General features: G+C 35.3%; 2 protein-coding genes across 4 annotated transcripts; one reads left to right on the forward strand and one right to left on the reverse strand.

Moving 5' to 3' along the window:
• The first annotated feature begins 7,619 nt into the window (after positions 1-7,619).
• Positions 7,620-15,619, forward strand: LOC113712854 (WD40 repeat-containing protein HOS15). Of its 2 annotated transcripts, XM_027236455.2 has the most exons (14): positions 7,622-7,823; positions 9,153-9,298; positions 9,381-9,798; positions 10,134-10,228; positions 10,343-10,389; positions 11,152-11,302; positions 11,448-11,511; positions 13,358-13,516; positions 13,622-13,743; positions 13,830-13,904; positions 14,177-14,230; positions 14,334-14,407; positions 14,758-14,832; positions 15,202-15,619. In XM_027236455.2, exons 1-14 carry the CDS (start codon positions 7,763-7,765, stop codon positions 15,419-15,421), a joined length of 1,761 nt encoding a protein of 586 aa, XP_027092256.2. In that variant the 5' UTR covers positions 7,622-7,762; the 3' UTR covers positions 15,422-15,619. The 2 variants fall into 2 exon arrangements, with proteins under 2 accessions (XP_071922956.1, XP_027092256.2); XM_072066855.1 differs by lacking the exon at positions 13,830-13,904 and having other exon boundaries at positions 7,620-7,823.
• Positions 15,620-16,338: 719 nt separating this feature from the next.
• On the reverse strand, positions 16,339-18,961 carry LOC140015032 (putative cyclin-A3-1). Of its 2 annotated transcripts, none has more exons than XM_072066857.1 (7): positions 18,469-18,961; positions 17,765-17,997; positions 17,504-17,656; positions 17,371-17,401; positions 17,125-17,274; positions 16,883-17,017; positions 16,339-16,787 (listed from the first exon to the last, which is right to left on the reverse strand). In XM_072066857.1, exons 1-7 carry the CDS (start codon positions 18,820-18,822, stop codon positions 16,716-16,718), a joined length of 1,128 nt encoding a protein of 375 aa, XP_071922958.1. In that variant the 5' UTR covers positions 18,823-18,961; the 3' UTR covers positions 16,339-16,715. The 2 variants fall into 2 exon arrangements, with proteins under 2 accessions (XP_071922958.1, XP_071922957.1); XM_072066856.1 differs by having other exon boundaries at positions 17,371-17,404.
• Between the last annotated feature and the right edge of the window lie 833 nt (positions 18,962-19,794).

The following is a 19,794-nucleotide window of genomic DNA, read 5'->3' on the forward strand; positions in this document are numbered from 1 at the left end:
AAACATGTTTCACGTTAAAAATCAGATATTTTGCAAAATAGATAGGGAAAAATAATGAGAAAATTATGCAACGTGAAAAATACTTAGCGTGAGGGGAACACACGTGCAGATCATGTGGCAAGCAAACTTTGCAGTTGCAGTCGGATATACAGAATTTGAGAATCCTCGTTTGTCTTTGAGGAAATTGTTAGTAGCTGATGCAATGGGAGTTTGTAGGTCACGTAGGGTTTCTACTTCATTGCCAACAAAAATCAACATGTACTATACTAATTGATTGGTAAGTGGACAGATAACAACAAATATTTGATATTTCATTCTAGGGGAGATTTTTTTTTTTTTTTTTGGTATATGGTAATAAGGAAAAGTATATGCAATGACCTTAGGGAGGCAGTAGTAAACGTGAAATAAAATGAAATAAAAAGCATAAACTTATTAATGGAGCAAGAACTCAAAGGGTGTTAAAGTTATTAGCCAAAAAGTATACATTTTCCATTAAAAATCACCAATTGATCGAATGTAAAATTCCTGGAGGATTAAGGAAATTCATCGATCGTATCCATTTTTTTTAAATTAGCAATTAGGAGTCCAAAATTGAGAAATGAGTGGGACTCAACGTTGATAGGCTGAGGCTGATGCGCCGACAACCACAATTCTTTCTTAGTCCAGTGATATTGGGATTCCAAAAGCACGTTTCAGTTCAGACTCTCCATCGTTCTTTATAGTTGAATACAAGTTTCATTCATCTTCTTCATTTTTTGAAAAAGCGGGATATGGAATTGGTAGGCATAATTCTTTGGAATCTATAGCTTAACTGAAATGGAGCGTTATTTGATGATTCCTACCGTGATCCTCCCGATTTGGTCTCTCTCTCAATTTGAAAATCTCCAACTTCTCCTTGTAAAAATTGCTGAAATAGGTCCTATCATGTATAAGAAATCTGGTGCCGGTCCCAGATTTTAGAAATGTGAAGGGCTTACAATTATACTCTCTTCATATGGGCAAACACTACTTGACTTCGTTAGCATACTTAGCCTCATCAATTCAATTGACAAACACTGCACACGGAAAATCTAAAGACGGCCGAACCTCGGAACATCGAATCCTGACATAGCCGTATTTACTCGTGTATTTTGTTTCACAGTTGAAAAGCTATTCGGAAGAAAAGAGAGCAGTGTAAATGGTAATTGATGCATGGAGCATTTGGTGATACGGTGGAAGAAGAAGCAATTCGGAAGATTTGAAGGGGAATTATTCTGTTAGCCAACAACGGAAGATACTGGGTCCATGGAATAAGCATCTCCAAGGACAAATATGTAATCAAACTCTAGAAAATACTGGGTGCGTTTTTTACTCCTGGTTTTTCCTTGTCTTTATTGGACAAGTCTTCTAATAATTTTATCTATAGGGGGACCTCAAACAATACACAAAATTTTTAAAATATACATCTCAAAATATTCAACACACGTCCACTCTTTCTTCCACCGCCATCATTCCTAACCATCTATTCTTCCATCGCCGCTGCTGCCCCCGCCGCCACCTCGTGTATGAGTCATCCTTAATCTTTTTTCTTTTTAGAAAAATGCAGTTTTGGTATCCAAATATTAACACATAACCTGTTTTAGTTCTCAAACTTTGGGCAGAAATAAATTTGGTACCCAAACTTTTAACTTTTAAGCACATTTAGTATGGCCTTGAACGTTTTTTTTCCCAAATTGCTATCTACAGGAGTCACATAAGAGTCATATGTCCGGCTACTATTATATAAAAACATGCCAAAACTATATAAAATATCATTCTGACACTAAGGTGAAAACGAAATATAGCAAAAGAAGGAGAAAAGGAACAAGCTGAGCAGAGTTGGGCAAGTGATTAAAGTTTTAAAAATATCTCTTTTGATACTTAGTGTCAGAAGGATATTTTACATTTTTTTTTGGCATTTTTTATACAATTATTGCCGAACATGTTACTATCACATGACTCTTCCCGATAGTAATTTGAAAAGAAAAAAAAACTGTTAAAAGTACTAAATGTGCTCAAAAATTGAAAATTTGGATACATCCAAAATTTGTGGACTAAAACAGTTTGTATGTCAAAATTTTGGATAGCAAAACTGCATTTTTCTCTTTTCTTTTTTCCTCTCTCTTTCTTTCTTTCCCTCTCCTTCTCCCCCTCCTCCTTCTTCTCCCCTTCCCCCACCACTCCTTTTTCTCCTCCTCCCCTCTGTCCCCCTCCTCCTCCTTCTCTTCCATAGCTCGGCAACCGCCACCCCTCTCCCTTGCTGGATTTGGATAGTGCAGTAAGAGTGGAGGGAGAAAGGGGAAAGAATGAGGAGGAGGGAGAGAAACAAAAAAAAAGGTTGCTGCCAACGGAGGTCTCAGGTTGGAGCAGTGGTAGTGACAGGGAAGGAGAAGAGAGGAAAGAAAAAGGAAGAAAAAGAAAAGAAAAGAAAAAATTAAAAAATCTAATTTTTGTAAATTCTCAAATATAAAAAAAGTTATTGGACAAATTCTTTACTGCAATAAAATTTTATGCAAATATCCAAAAGCTCATCGTTCAAATGGACCCACTAATTTTTGATTGAACTCTACCATCAAATCTCATTAATACTACAACCACTAATGCTTAGCACACATGGCAACACGCCATCAAAGAAGCTGATTTCAGTATGTGACATATAAACCACCGAACTTTGACTCAATTGTCACCAAAAAAGAACTAAATCCGTCCTTGAATTGTAGGTTAGGTGTTCAAACCCCACTTATTTTGAAAAAAATCCAAAGGAGGTCAGAGTATCCGTTTTGTTTAATTAGATTTTTATGCCTACTAGCCCCTTACACTCGATGTCTTTAGACTCCCTCCCTCTAAATTAGATTATAAAAATATTATTATTGTACGTCAAACAAGCAAATAAGTACAAACATGATAAGATGACCACAAAACCTTACCGATGGGCATGTAGAGGGCAAATCCGTCATCCAAACCAACACACATGCCTCTGCCTCTTGTACACCACGTAGCAGAAGCAGCAACAAGTGAGTAAAATGATGAAAATACCCCCAAGGTGAGCAGATTAAAAAGCAGTGAATAGTGCCCAAAACATCTTATTATGTATAAGGAAATGTTCATAGTTAATTGTATCCGTATATCCCTCATGTATTGTCAAAGTGAATTTTTTGGTCCTTTACTTTTAAAATAGTAATTTTACGTCCGATACAAAATCAAATCGGTAAATTTTGATCCCAACCTAAGTTTGGACCCTTTTTACCTTAAATCCATCGCGTGGCCCACATAGTTAATTTTTTTAGGGACAAAAAAATTAAACCCCATATATAGTTAAACAAATTACTTGTTTCATATTCATTTTTACCCCTAAAAATGCTAAATCTGATTAGAACTATATTCATTCTTTTTTCAAAAAAGTGAAATGTGACCCGATTCATATTCATTTTTACCATTATAAAAGTGGGATTTGATGTTTTTTGCATATAAAAAATTATTACGTGTGAGTCGCGTGGTGATTTTGAACTAAAACTTAGGTTGAGACCAATATTTACTCACTTGAGCTTGTAAGAAATGTAAAGTTAATATTTTAAAAGTAAAGAATAAAAAATTTTATTTGGTAGCATATAAGGGACATTTTGAATAATTTTTCCTACTCAGTATTATCACATAAACATGTTTGCTTACGATGCTAAGTGGTAACTAGCTTAAAACCGCAAAAAATGTTCACCTGCACTTACCTTATCACCTGGGATGGATTATTTTTTTCATTTTTTATCCTTATGATAAATTAAAGATCCTTTGGGCTAGATCCATATGGACCAGGCATTCTGGTATGTAAGAAATAGGACAATTGAGTTTTAAGTAAAGAACACAAAAATGGAAATCATTAGACCACCGAATTGGAATTTTGAAAACGAATGCTTCAACAAAAGGTGTTTTTTTTTTTATTTGTCATAACAATAATATTTCTATAATATAATCTATTCTATTCTATAAAAATAAGAATCTAAAAAAACTATTAATAAATATATAAATCCAACCAAATTCTACAATTTAAAAAAGAGATTTTAATCTTTTTTGGTAATCATCGAACCAGCGCACGGTGGTTTCAACTCAAAGGTGTTTGCCAAGCAAGCAAGACGATAGGATAGGATTCTCACGCCACTGCAAATCTGTCGGGGATTTTTATTGAACCCATACTGTGACTATTTCAGATGGACACATCCGTACTGGTTTGAATGGTCAGTAAAAGTTTTATATACTAATGTTGACCCTTTTTTTTTTTTTTGGCTTCTCGATGAAAAGCCAAAAGGTTGTATATTCACGCGCCGACACACATGCCAATTCTGAGCAAATTAAACCCCATCATTATTATTGATAATAATTTAACTTAAAGAGCTTAAGAATTTTTATTTGGGATTGATTCAATACTATTTAGCAAGACGAATAGTTAATTTAGGAGGTAATGGGAAAAAGATTATACATTCAAGCACGGACACGCATGGGGATTACTGGTGCTAATTCAATCCCATCATTGTTAACTTAAGCTTCTACCTATGAATAATTATAGGGAAATGTATATGAATGATATATAACATGCTACGTGCTTACTGTTTAATTAGCTTAATTTTTGAAATCTAAAAAGAAAAACAAATTAAATTGGTAATTCACTTCAGGCCAAAGATCGATCGTATTGCATGTCTCAACGAGATTAAAGCCTTGCAATAAAGTTTTGAAGTTAATTTTCCACGGCAATTCCTTGGGTCTTGCCAAATTTCTTGTGTTTCAATTAGGAAAAATCGTTCAAAACGTTCCCTACATTTTATTAAATGAATTCTTCATCCTTCATTTTTAAAATAAAAAAGTTTGTGTCCGATTTTAATTTTTTTTCTTTTTAGAGACAAAAGTAAATATAGATCGAGCCATTTGTTTAACTACCATTTGGATTTAACTTTTTTATCTCTGAAGACGTGATCATATATAAGTCACGTGAGCGAAACAGTAGGCATTTTACAATTTTTGCTGATTGTTTTCGACCCTTATAAGCACACACTCCCAAAGATACTCCCTGATACACTTGATTCTTCTAGAAATCTTACAAAGTCCCAATAATACAGGCTTCTTGGAATCTTGTAGGGAATACAGTGCAGAAGGAAAAGAACAATGAACAGGGGATACACCATGACAACAGAAACAAGAGAAATCTGCGTAACGCTTTGCACTAGCTCATAGGCATAATGGACTTATTTTGTTGCATCCTGCAGATATGATTGGGCCTCAAAATAAGAGTTTAGTAGTTGTTACCTTTAGATTTAGCAGTGATGTATTATTGGATTGTGTAATTCATCAAGCATTAGGTAACATCCATATAATATTGCACTGAGTTGATAGATTACTAGCATAAAATTTTTAAACAACACTACCCCCCCCCCCCCCCCCCAAAAAAACCTTTCCCAATGAAAAAAACTAAAAACTAACTAAAAAGGTAGGAGAAAGGTCTCCAGCCAAGTAACAAAAACTGCAATAAATAAAAGCATCTTCAACTTCTAAAAAAAAGTGGGATAAAGTGAGTTTCCTGAGTTTTAGTGAATTTCTATACATGGAATAAATAATGCAGAGAATGGAAATTGTGAAAAATGACAAGAACGTGTATCCGAACAGAAGAGAAAAAGAGCCAATTCCAAATTTCGATCGAAACTCGAGGTTTCTTTGAAGAGAGTGAATTTACTAACATGCAAACTACAAAGCAAGCTAAAAGGTGAATTCTATTTTTCTAATGGTATACAATATCATAAGAAGCCAGTCTGGCAGGAAAAACACATTAATCTATGAAACCAGAATTCAACTCGATCTGAAAAGATCATATATATGGTCCTTACTTGCATAGCTTGACCACCATAGACAAAATTCTCAAATTAGTGTGATCAGAGGGCAGAGGAGTTGAAGTTGAACTGATCAAAATGTTAACTGGTGCAAAATTGTCCGTCCTTTTTCCTCTCCCATTCATCACTGCCTAACTCACTCCACTTCAAAAATATCATCAAAGCAAGCTAACAGATTAACGATTATGAAGAGGGTCTGAGGCATTAGGGACTCTCCTCTTGGTTGAAGAAAATAAGTCGAAGGAATGTTTTACATTTTGCCCTTCTTCTTGTTGGTGTTGCTGCTGCCTTCGTAGTTTATGCTGCCTCTCTTGCACTACTAATGTCAACTTCTTGTTCACGCCAAAAACCATCGTTTTCTTCCCTCCATAAGCCAAGAAAGCCAGAAAAACCAAGATTACTAGCTTTTGAACGAACCCCATTCGCCAGGATTGCTGAATTTTCATTTTAGTATGAACTGTAAGGAGATAGAGGAAGAGGGATTTGAGAGGAGAGAAGGGAGAAGAAAAGTGATATGGCTTTCTTTGGCAAGTGTAGAAGAAGAAACAAAGTGGATAAAATGCAAAAGGCAATTATATAATATAACTGGTCATGTTATTGAGTATAAATCCTGCAAATAAGGGAAGGGACACAACAGACGATGGAACTTTTTTTTTCCCTTTACTTTATATATTCTTTATGCTTCACGAGGACTTTTCTCCAGTTTTTGCTTTTCATGCATCGCGCTTTCAGTCCCTAAAACAAGGGTCACTTGTACACAAATTTTAGGTGGAAATGGATGCTGAAGTTGGCTCTAGTGCTTTATATTCGTCTGGGCATTGTTTGTCTGCTTTCGAAGCTAGTCAAATTTGCTTTTTATAGCTACTTCTGCAAATGACCAGAAATATGTACTATGCTAGTATTGCACCTACAAAAGGAAAACTGAAAGCAAATCTATTGAAGACTCTCTGCAAAAGTCATCTGTGTGAATCTATCAACAGTTCAATACTCTTAATAATATGGTGTACGTACACAAATTTCTCTCTTCTGCTATATTTATATCATCAATGCATTAAGATAGCCAACAGCCGTTGGGGGCGGTTGGCCGAGGGCTTCATGCTATCGAGCAAATTTAGGTTGTGTTTGGATTGTATTTTTTGTCATTTTTTATGGAAAAATTATTGTAGTGATTTGATATATGTGAGGGAAAAAAATGATAGAAAATGTGATAACGGAAAACGACAATATTTTCAGACAAAAATAAGTAATCCAAACAAGGCCTTAGTAGAAGCAATTTTTTTTTAAAATAAGCAATTTGACTGACATAACAAAATGAATAATTATATGTTTGGTTCCTCAAAAAAAAAAAATTTACTCCATATGTTTGGGAAATATGATAAGTACAACTTTTTTTAGTTTTTCTTTTCTTTTATTTTCTCAAAATATCAATGCTTATTATTGTTGAATAATAAAAATTTCCAATAATGAAGTCGTTAGTCGTCAATATAATTCCTCGGATACTTTAAAAAAAAAAAAAAAAAAAAGGAAAGAAAAACGTATTCTTTTTCCGATGACTGAGAAACTCAGACTTTTTCGTTAAGAAAAACGTATTCATCTACACAAAAGACACTCGTGTGGGACCCCTTTCCATCCGACCTGGTAGTGAAGGGAAATTAATTGTACTTATCAAACTAACGCCTGAGGGTATTTTAGTCATTCCACTGTGTTACACTTAAAATCCCAACGTCCTCGGCCTCCACAACCGAAAGCCAAAACCACCCCTTCCCGTCTCAGAACATCCCCATTCCGGCGTCCTCACCGTCTTCTCCCTACCACTGCCTAGCCTTCCCAACCGCCGCTGTCACCACCGCCTCCTTTAGCGCCGGGTTCAGCTAGCGATGATATCTATAACTTCGGCTGAGTTAAACTACCTCATTTTTCGCTACCTTCACGAATCAGGTCCCTTTTTTTCTCCCTCTAAATTTTTTTCTGCGTTCTTTGACAAGTTTGTATGAATTTGTTGTGCTTTAATTTTTTTTGTACTACTGTTAATTCTTATTTTTTATTGATGACTTTTTGAAAATTTTTTAAAGTAATGTTGTGAGGAGGTAATGAAGATGGTTCAAGATAGCTAGCACGGACTTAGTGAAGTAGGAGGAATTTATGAATTTGTTGAAAAGTCAAATTGGTCTGGAATGACTGAAGCTACTGGTGAAAGTTCAAATTTCTTTTCCCCAATTTGTGTTGAAAACTGGTTGTCAAGTTTTCCCTTTTTAGTATAGAAGGTGAAAATTGGAAATTGGCTCTAGTTGATTAATTGCTTCACTTTTGAAGTTTAGTTATGGGTTTAGTCCGTAGGACTGTATTAAATACATTGTACCACATTTTAGGAAGGGATGGATTTTCAATAATTTAACGGTATAGGACTCACTTTATGGTTTTCTAATATGCCAGTAAAATGCTAGTAGCTGCGAAACTTGTGCACTGTAAAGAAACTTTATGTTTTTTTTTAAGGGTGTAAAGAAACTTCAAAAAACGCTGAACTTTATCTGATGGGCTTACATGACATTTCTTTTAGTCTCCCATTTATGCAGTAAAAAAAAAAAATCCAACCTTGAGAAGTTTGGCCCCTCCAAAAGCTGTTAAGAGCATGTAGCTCCACCATTTCTTTTCGAAAGTTGGGATCTTTTGCTCCCTGGTTATAAGTTAACACAGGATATCCTTTGATACATAATACTATCTCTGTATCATTTCTTTTAAGCATCAGTAATCATTGGTTCTATAACTAGAGTGCTAACTCATGTATCCACCTTTGAATTTTTGTTATCCTCTTTCAAGGATTATGAAGCAAAAATCTTGTTAATTTTAACTGGTCTGTTTGTCCTCAACATCATTTAATAGCAAGAAGTACTTCTGTTCCCTTGAAACATAAGCATTGGTTGATTTTAGAACACTCATCTTTATTCTCATATGCATTATGCAACTAAGTTGTCTAAGTTGGTTTAATGTAACCGATTTGTATGCAATATTTATGTAGTGAATGATGTTTACGACTAGAAACTCACATTTCTTGTGTGATTGCACGTGATAAAGTTGAGGACTGAGTAGTTTGCCTATTTTGCCTCCCGTTACAGGAATAGAATTTTTTATCACAAGGACAAAAAGTTGGAAACAAATATGTGAACAGTTTTGAATCCTATAGGAATACTGGCTGGCTGATTTGTATTGACTAGGAAATGCATTATTCCATGTATTCATTAGTCATTAGTGCTTGTATTACTGTTTCAGGTTTCACACATTCAGCTTTTGCTTTTGGATATGAAGCGGGAATCAGCAAGAGTACGATAGAAGGCAACTTAGTTCCTCCTGGTGCCCTTGTCACATTTGTACAAAAGGGAATTCAGTATCTTGAATTAGAAGCAAACTTGAGCAATGTAAGCATACTGATACATAGATTCAGTTCTTTGCCGTGTATGTCAAAAATTTCAACTGATTGGCAATTATAAAGATTTTCAGGACAATGCAGAAGTGGATGAAGATTTCCAGTTTCTACAACCTTTGGATCTTATTACAAAGGATGTACATGAACTACAGAAGATCATAAAAGAGAAGAAAGAAAATCTTCAGAGAGATAAACCTAATGAAAAGGAAAAAGATGATCTGGAAAATGGACAGGAACATGAACATGAACCATCAAAAGAAAGAGAGAAGGAAAAACAACAAAAGGAGAAAGAACAAGAGAGAGAGAAGATAGATAAGGATAGAGAAAGAGAAAAGGGAAAAGAAAAAGAGAAGGTACACGAAGATCTCACTGATACAAAAATGGTTGTGGATACTACTGGTACAAAAATGGAAATGGTTGTGGATACTATTGACACAAAAATGGTTGTGGATTCGTCTGGTCCTAGGCATGACGAAGATGGAATTAATGGAGGTAATCTGCATTATTTTGTTCTTTTCAAAAATGGTTGTGCATGGTTTTGTTCTTTTCTCCAATTTGTAATGTGCTTGACAAATGACACGTAGGAGTGACATACGTCAATATACTTCATACAAATAGAGTAGGTGAACTTAAAATATACTTGACACGTAGTATGATCAGATGTCAATATACTTCATACAAGTAGAGTAGATAAGCTTAGAATGTATCGAAGGATAAAGACTAAACGGTTCCTTATCCTTATCTTGATTTAAGTGATGTCTTTATCCATTTGATATATCGTTAAATCTATTATAAAAAGATCTTGTACTTCTTACCTTGCAAAACAGAACAGGAACCAATGGAGATTTGCGCAAGTTCGACATCCTTGCCTTGTGAAATCTCGAATTCTGATGTGACGGTTTTGGAGGGTCATGCTTCTGAGGTTCGACGGATTGTCTTATGAATATTACGGTTTGACTTTCTTAGTCCAATTATATATGGATTTCTCATTTTTAAGAACTTTCAAATTATGTATTTCTTAACCTTTTGTTGACAGGTTTTTGCTTGTGCTTGGAGTCCAGCAGGTTCACTTCTTGCATCTGGGTAATGTATCTCTCCCTTAATATTGGCATCGTGATTTCCATGTTTTTGGTGTATATGTGTGCATAAAATCTCTTTTATCATTCTTTTATCTTTTGTGTCAGTTGATTGCAATTTATTTGTATGAGTAATTTTGGAGGTCATATGAGGATACCTAAACTTAGATTTTTTGTCATCTTTGGATTTTGCCACTAGTTTGTTCCGATCAGACCATATGTGTATTTTTGTTGTTTCGATCTTTTTGGTTTTGATTTATATGGATAAAAGCTCATTTATTATTATCTTATCAGTTCTTAAGTTGCAATTTATTGTTTTGAGTAATTCGTTGGTCACATAAGAAAACCTAAACTCTTAAGATATTTTGGTCACATAAGAAAACCTAAACTCAAGATATTTTGTTATCTTTCAATGTGCCCGCCGGTTTGTTCCAATCAAACAATAAGCGAGAAATCTTTTGTGGATTCAAGTGCATGTGGCCAGAATGATGCATGCCTTACTATCTGAGCTAATCATAGGACTGCAATCATTTTAGTACTGTAGAATTCCCTAGGATTCAAATTGCAGTTTACTTTTCTCATCTCAGTACTCTCACTTAGGAAGAGCTTTATATTGAAGTATATTTGTAATTCGTGAGGGAATTGTCACTGATATCATTTCTATATATGGAGAGATAGAAGGAGATGAAGGCAATAGGAAAGTTGTATGCTTCCCAAGAATAATTTCTTTCATGTTTAACTGTGTCTCCATTGATTTTAATTTTTTTAGGTCTGGGGACTCTACTGCACGTATCTGGTCTATAGGAGAGGGACAAAGCAGCTGTAGCGTAGAAAATGGGGCTCCAAATGTCTTGGTGTTGAAACATTTCAAAGGTAGAACAAATGAGAAAAGCAAGGATGTCACAACATTGGATTGGAATGTGAGTTTATTTTAATGTATCTTGGAATTCTCTTTCGCTGTTAGTTTTCATCCATATTCTAGTGTTCAAGAATTGTGTTTTTGTTTTAAATTCGGTCTTAGGAGATTACTAATTTCTCTTTTCTTGCTAAATGTGATGTGTGTAGGGTGAGGGGATGCTACTCGCTACAGGTTCTTATGACGGCCAAGCAAGAATATGGAATAGAAATGGTAAGTTGTCTATTACAATGTAATGGTTCAAAAGCAATGGGTCAAAGATCTCTAGGCTATTGAGTTGGAAAGAATGGTAACTTTTAGTTGAAACTTCAGTAAAATGTGATTTACATGAATTGCTTCTTTTATTTTAACATAATATCGAGAGAAAAGGAGTCCAAGCTGAACTTTCAGTACATGAATTGGTTATTCTATTTTAAAATAACATCAAGAGTACATGGGTCCATCCTATGTGTGTCGTACTAGATCGGTCATTATTCATTGGTGTAGTTGCTCTGATATCCCAGTAAGGACCTCAACTTGTGCTTTTGATGTTCTCCAATCTACTTTATTGCTCAATAAAATATCTCAGTAGCACTTTGAATACCAATCATTGAAAAACTTGATTACGGTATTTAAATGACTACTATTAGCTTTGGATGATTGCTGCCAAATCAATTCTCCTCTGTCCTATTTGTTCCACATTTTGTTCAAGTCGTTCAGGACATTGGATTTCTGAAAGGTTCTCTGGGCATCTGAATAAAGTGCATTGATCTTTTAATTTGCATTGACTAAGTTCACGGGAACCAATCCCTACCAAGCTACCAATTGTTAGAGTGCCCACTATTTTCACTCCTACATGCTTTTACTCTCTGTTGAATGATATGTTAATTTGACTCATCTTATGATAGTTGATTTAAACCTTACAATGTTATAATCCTTTTAATCTTGAGCTTTTGTGAAGAGCTTTTGGCCCAACAAAATGTGGAGGTTGAGTTGTTGGTTAACGATTGGAAATATAGAGATAGAGAACAAGTCGGGGTTTTGGTTTGGATCAGCATATTGTATGTTCATAGTTTCTTAAAGTTCTTTGATTGCATATTGTCTTCTTTTTCCTTTTTGGCACCAATATTGATTAACTCTTTAGTTTAGCTGACCTTATGTTGCTGGACTCAGTTCTTGACTTAGTAACATATGTACCTCATTTACTGCCCACTGACACTGCATGGTATTGAATTCTTTATACTCTGGATACCTAAATAAAATATCTATCTACAAATCTATTGGGTAACTACAAACTAAATGCTAGATTGCTGTCCTTTCCTTTCGTTTCCTTTGTGGTGAATTGAACTCCACATAGATTGCTTTTCTGGCAAAGTACATGAGCTGAAGCCAAAGCCGTGTCTTCTTATAGAGAGTTCCTAGTTTTATAAAATGATATTGTAGTTGCTGGTGCAACATCCATGGGATGGACATCTTTCACTATTGCATATTGGTAATAGGTTGTGGCATCTTTTGAAAATATAGATACGTTTGGAAATCTACAAAGGCGAGAATTTATGATCTTTTTTAATTTGAACTCGAAATGGAGGTATTAGCCATGCTTACCATTCTAAAATAGTTTGCCATAAATGTAAAGAAACCTTGCAGACAGTCTCAAAAGACTGTCTAAAATTTTGAACCACAGTTTGAGTCGTGTAATTTTACTTCCTCATAAAACTTTCTTGCATTATGACTTGGAAGGCTGAACACAAAAAATTTATATTCTATTTTTGGTCATAACTTGATCTTTTATTTCTGAACTAGTTAGTAGTCTCTCAAAACCTTATGCCTTCGTTTGTAATTCAGCACTAGGTGTAAATTAATATGTTCTTGTTTTTTATTTCCATATACATGTGGCTAACATTCAACATGTACCCAAATTTTGTATCCTAATTATTATTTTCTTTTTTTGTTTTGAAATCCACTAGTGGTATGTCCATTTTGGTATTTATTCGTGCATCACATCTGCTTCATAGATATGTTTTTTGGTGTCATTATTGTTATGATTCATGAATCATTAACTGAATTGTTCATCATGCAGGAGAATTGGTTAGTACTTTAAACAAACATAAAGGGCCAATCTTCTCTTTGAAGTGGAACAAGAAAGGTGATTATATTCTTAGTGGTAGCGTGGACAAAACTGCAATCGTCTGGGATGTTAAGACCAGCGAGTGGAAACAACAATTTGAATTCCATTCAGGTGCTTACTTCAGTTCAATAGTTTATATAATGAATTCTGCCAACTGCATTGAACTATTGATTTTGTTATGACAACATGTTAATTTCTCAAAATGGCTGTTTTCAGCACCCACACTTGATGTTGATTGGCGAAACAATGTTCAGTTTGCGACATGCTCCACTGATACCATGATATATGTCTGTAAAGTTGGCGAGAACCGACCTATCAGAACTTTCTCTGGGCATCAAGTTGGTTTCAGACATTGCTTTAAATTTTTATAAATCTGCATGGTTAACGTAGGTATTTAATGTTGCCTTGCTGCTGAGTGTTTCAGGCTGAAGTCAATGCAATCAAGTGGGACCCCTCAGGTTCACTGCTGGCTTCATGCTCTGATGATGCCACAGCAAAGGTAGATTGCTCAGCTTGTTCTTATTTTGGTCCTGCTGAAAATTTATTTTCTTCTCTCAACCTGAGAAGTGTGGAATTGACAAATTTGATCTTGAGCTAATTAGGCTAGAAGTTTGTAATCTTGACTCATTCTTATGATGATTGTTTATGATAGATAAATTTGTGGCCCAATGAGGACTCAGTTTTAGTAGAACGGCAGGGTTTGCGAGTTAGATGTCCAATGTACTGTTTAGTAATGATACAACTCTTTTACCAATCATGTTGATGATGCAGATTTGGAGCATGAAACAGGATACATGCTTGCATGATTTTAGGGACCATGCCAGGGTATGCATAGAGCTTCTACTTTCCTTACCCAGTAATAAAATACCCACTTTCATGTGTGATTGATTCCTGCATAACTGCTAATGAACAATTAATATCTTTGTAGGAGATCTACACTGTCAGATGGAGTCCTACAGGCCCGGGGACAAACAATCCTAACAAACAATTATTGCTGGCCAGGTTAGACTAGAGTAGTATAATTAGTACATGATAATGATATGTTGTATATGCCATCTGGGATTGGCAACCTTGATGTTGTGGCCAAAGTAACTATCATGTTATATATCCTGGACATTTGAGTTTAACTCGACTTATTCGAGAACTTATGTTTTTCATGTTTGTTTATTCATGTTCTCCTTTTACAAAAAAAAAAAAAAAAAAAAAAAAAAGGTTTGGTTCCTTCTGCTTTTTTCACCTGTTTTTCCTATCTGCTATTAATTGTTTTTCATTGCACATTTGACTTGCTTGGAGTTTTATTTTTGTTTTTGCTCTCCGTATCAGTCTCTTATTTTGTTTTTCCTCATATATAGTGCGTCCTTTGATTCAACGGTAAAGCTGTGGGATGCGGAAGTAGGGCGGTTTCTCCACACCTTGAACGGACATAGGTACATACTTTTCTTGGCTTCATTTTTCCAATTCTTATTTTTGTGTCCAATGGCCTGATTGCAAGAGAACTGATATTTCTGTAGAGGCACTTAAAATTTAAAAAGGAAATTTTCATGTAGAAAATAAATGGAAATATCGATTGTTTCCCCTATAGAATATTACTTGCTGCTTGATGTAGGGTGCGTGGTGAATTTCCTCTACATGAAGTAATGCATGTGAGACACTGAAAATCAATATTTGCTTTAGTGCACTAATGTGAGACTGGAATTGTTTGCATGCATGAAATAGTTCTCTCGACCGTGTAATATCTTAGGGGTTCTTGAAACAGTTTAAAGGATTTAATTTGATTCTGGTTTAAATTCCACCAGGGACCCTGTATATTCTGTTGCATTTAGCCCCAATGGCGAGTATCTGGCCAGTGGATCACTGGATAAATGTGTGCACATATGGTCTGTGAAGGAAGGCAAGATTGTGAGAAGATACAATGGTAATGGTGGGATTTTTGAAGTTTGTTGGAACAAGGAAGGCAACAAACTTGCTGCTTGTTTTGCAAACAATGTAGTCTGTGTTATTGATTTTCGGATGTAGACGTGAAGAACCTTCAAATGCCGTCCATCTTTGAGGTCATTTTGCCATCTTTTGCTAACTCAATCCAGATAGGAGTAAGGTGCCAAACTTGATGGTGGTTTCGTAAAAATGTAGTCTGCATCATTTAGCTTTTATATGTAGAAACAAAGAAGCACATATTTATATAAACCTTAATTCTCCTAGTAGTATTTGATTTGACTCCAGCGGTTTTCAATTTTACTGGCAAGGACTGCAAAGTGCGCAGTTTACCTTCTGCAGTGAAAGGTAAAATAATTTTGAGTTACAATAGCGTATTACTCCATCTTTTTTTTCTGGAAGGGAAATATAATGGCAGTGGCCTCACTAGTCACTACCAGCACACAAGCAGAGAGACCACTAGACGATCCTTATGGTTGGCATAACCTCTTATTTGCAGGCATAAGCTGTATCATGATTGGCATAACCTCTTAGTCCTGATCAATCGCATCAAAGTTTAAATAAATATTTTCTTCTGGTTATCTACCGCACGATTTACAATCCTTCTGCTTATTTCCTCTATGCCCAGAGGAAGAGAAAATGCAGTTAAAAAGAACTACAGTATTTAACTTTTGGGAGAAAAGGAAAGAGAAATGGTTCTAGTTTAAGTCCCTCTCCCACAAGCTAGCTGTTAAGGTTCTTGAGGTAACGTAAGATTCCTTACTGGAAATTTCTTAGGAATGATGCACAAGACGAGCAATTTATCATGTTTGTTTTGAATGGCACAAAACGCACGTAAGCAATCAGTAGTAGTATTACGCGTTTCATGTATTGATCCATCGATGAATAACCTAACACAGTAGTATGTACTATGTATATAAAGATGCTAATGATTAGGATCTTTTCAAGGACTTTACATAATCCAATTGCTCTATTTGAATCTAGATCTTACCATACGAACATCCAGCCATCTAGGTAATATATATATATATATGGGAAATCAATAGCATGGCCAATACACCAACCAAATCCATTGTAGTATCAAGCAGCATTCAAAAACGTTCCAATCAGGTCATGGAACCTTGACAAGGTAAATGTTACAACTACCTATTATTATGCTCTCTACTTAGAGCACATTTTCAAACATTACAGACCACCAACATGAGAGAAGAAGCCTATCATATCGCATAACTTCGAGGATTCCACCAAGTAGCATCAGGAAGTCAACTTGAATGAATAATCTTCCAACCTGATGATATTAACTAGCTATCATATCAAAGCTTATCCACACTATCTGATGAGTCCTTCTTTAGAGCTTCCAGGCAAGAGTTGCATATTGTTAATCTTTTACATCTTCAAAGAATGTGTCTGGTATTTCCGGGGGAGGAGATAATGTTGACACACATTTGAACTGTAACATGAAGTCATGTAGTATTGTGTAAGAGTCATCTCTATGATTGAGAAACTTTTGCTTATACGTACTAGTACCAACTGAAATAAGTGTACCTTATGTTGATTGTATTTCTCCCTCACTGCCACCAAAGTGCTTCCCCTTCTACCTAGTTGCAGGTCATGTATGAGCTGGACACATTCCTTTAGTTCTGCTGGTTTATATCCTGAATATTGCTGTAGTGCAGCATTCTGTAATGTGCGAGTTTAATCAGTCACCAAACATATTGTGTATGTTATGCTAGAAAGATTGAAGACGGCTAAACATGTCAAGAGACTACTCAAAAACACGTCCTTACCCAAGGATGCAACTCTGGCTGAAGTGTAAACCTTGAGAGAAATACGACTGCAGCAGCAACCAAAGATGGTAGGTATTTTACACAGCCATAGTCCAGCAAACTTAACTCAGCTAAGTAGTAGCCTAAGAACTCCAACTGCAAATTTGGATTCTACAAAATCAAAAGAAGAACAAATGAGCATCAATATTTAAAAAACCCCATGGAAGGAAACAGAAGAAAGGTTTTAAAAAAGATTTGCATACATACATTGTAATCTTCCTTAGCTACTCTGGTGAATCTTCTGCATCCCACAAGGAAAGGAACAATAAGGTTAGCTACGTGAATGCAAATCTTAGTTTCATGAGCATAGAGACATAGAAGCAAAGTAGCATTAAAATACCTAAGGAATGTCTTGATTGTCGGATTGCCCATTTCATACTTGAGGAATTTGAGCACGTCAAATTCCATCTTCACCACCTCTTGCTTAGTGTAGGTATTATCAGTAATGTAACAGAAATCTTCCACATGAGGAGGACTTATCTCTTCATACTTCCTACTCGAAACAATAAGCACGAATCCATAAGCCAAAAAAAAAAAAGAAAAAACAATAGAATACAAACATTGCTCAGAAAGTAGATCCACTGCCAGATTCAAGGCTTACGAGGCAATAAGCATGGAAGAAACGCCCAAAAGTTGCAGCCTTTGCCTGCTGATAGCATTCTTCGATAAGAATCTATCTATATAGGAAACAGTTAAGTACAGCGTATCTGAAAGAAGCTTGTATTCCTCAGCCACCTCAACCAACCAATCCACCAAAATTCCTCTCATATTTGCTGTTACATCCTTCTGAACCTTGTCAAGGTAATCCGGCAATGGTCTTCTGTTCACCTCCATCTAAATTATAACCCAAATATCATCAGATCAAATCATAAACACCTCCTAAACCCCATTTAGATAGCAAAAGATTTAACACGAAAATGCACCAATCCTTTCTATACAAAAAGAACCCATTTTTCATAAATAATTTCTTAGAGGCCAACCTTTTTGCAATTTAACCATCATCTTCAAAACACCCTGATATTTCAGGGACTTCAGAAAAAATCAAACCCAACCCAAGGGAAAAGAAAGTTGCGAATGAACCCATTATTCATCACCCCAATCTGGACAGCCATATGAAATGCATGTAACGGTTAAGAAAATTTGACATAACCAAGACAAACCCATAAAAGCCACAAGTACTTAACAAAATTTACAAGTGAAAATAACAATTCAAGATAACAAAATCCCAATTCTTTATTTGCACAGATAAGCCCAACCCGTGAATAATCAACACAAAAACTCAACTTGAATGGTAAAGTACCCTACCTCCATCTTATGAAGATATTGATAAATGTCAGAAACATAATCCCTACACATTTGGGGATCATCCGATTTGACATCAATATCAATAGCACCATCCTCCTCCACAACCACAACCACAAACTTCTCTTTCTTCTCCTCCAAAGCCTGCTCCTTCACCTTTCTTTTAGGCCTGCATTTGTGCTGCTTCTGATGCTGAGATTCATCTGAACAAACATCACCAGACAAATTCTTAAGCTCTCCCAAAACAACCCTATTCTTTTTGGGCCTCTGCTGCTGGGAAGAGGCAAGAGCCATTGCCTCAGCAGCCCTTTTCTTGGCCAAGCGAGTGACCCTCACGCAATTCTCCTTGTCCGCCATTACTACTCTCTCCCCGGTTTCCTAATCCTCTGATGTGTGCTTAGAGGTTGAGGGAGAGAGGAGATTAGGAGAGGGATGGAGATGCGGTTCAGGAGATGAGGAGGAGAGGGAGGATTTGTAGAAAAGGAGAATGCCGCCATTTGAGAGTGTTTTTTTTTCAAAATGAAATACTAATTCGGTTTGCGCGGCTTAGTAAAAATTTGTGAAATCTGGAAAGTTTTTGAGATTTGAGTTGGGTTAATTTCACAAACCTTCCCTGAGGTTTTTAACAATTGCAGACACTTCCCTCAATTTTTAAAAATTACACTTACCTCCCCTATTTTCACTATTTAAGTAACATTCTAAACCCAAAAGGCTATACTTTTTTCCAAAATTCCTATAATGCCCTTGAGTTATAATTCACAACAAAATGTAAAGGAAAAAAATGGTTTACAGTGTCTATTTTGTTTATATTTATTCCCTACCATTATTACCTACTTATCAACATCCAACCACTAAATAAGCATTTATCTTTATTCTAATGTTCCATTTTTACTTAAAAATTTCTGATGCAGACCATTGTATCAACTATAAATATTATATCATATACCCAAAAACTTATCTACAATTTCATAACAATATCAAATTTTACTTAATATCCATAAATTTCAATTCCATGGCTTCCACCTTTTAAATATAAAATAATCCAAACCATCACTACTAATATCAATATCCAATATATTCCATAGGCATAGAGTTCAAAATCAATCAAATTCTCTCTACAGGAATAATATCAATAATTGTAAATAAAAAATAAAAGCACAATACAGTTATAAATATATATCAAGAACACTTTTTTCATGATAACCAAAACAGTATAACCTATATGTAGTTCCTATTTCACTTCTTATCCTTAATTTTTATTTTTTATCACTATCACAATCTAATTCGATAATGAAATTAACACTCAATTTATCATTTCACAATTTCAAT

The sequence above is a fragment of the Coffea arabica genome, chromosome 10e, assembly GCF_036785885.1.
Source record: "Coffea arabica cultivar ET-39 chromosome 10e, Coffea Arabica ET-39 HiFi, whole genome shotgun sequence".
Taxonomy (NCBI): Eukaryota; Viridiplantae; Streptophyta; class Magnoliopsida; order Gentianales; family Rubiaceae; genus Coffea; species Coffea arabica.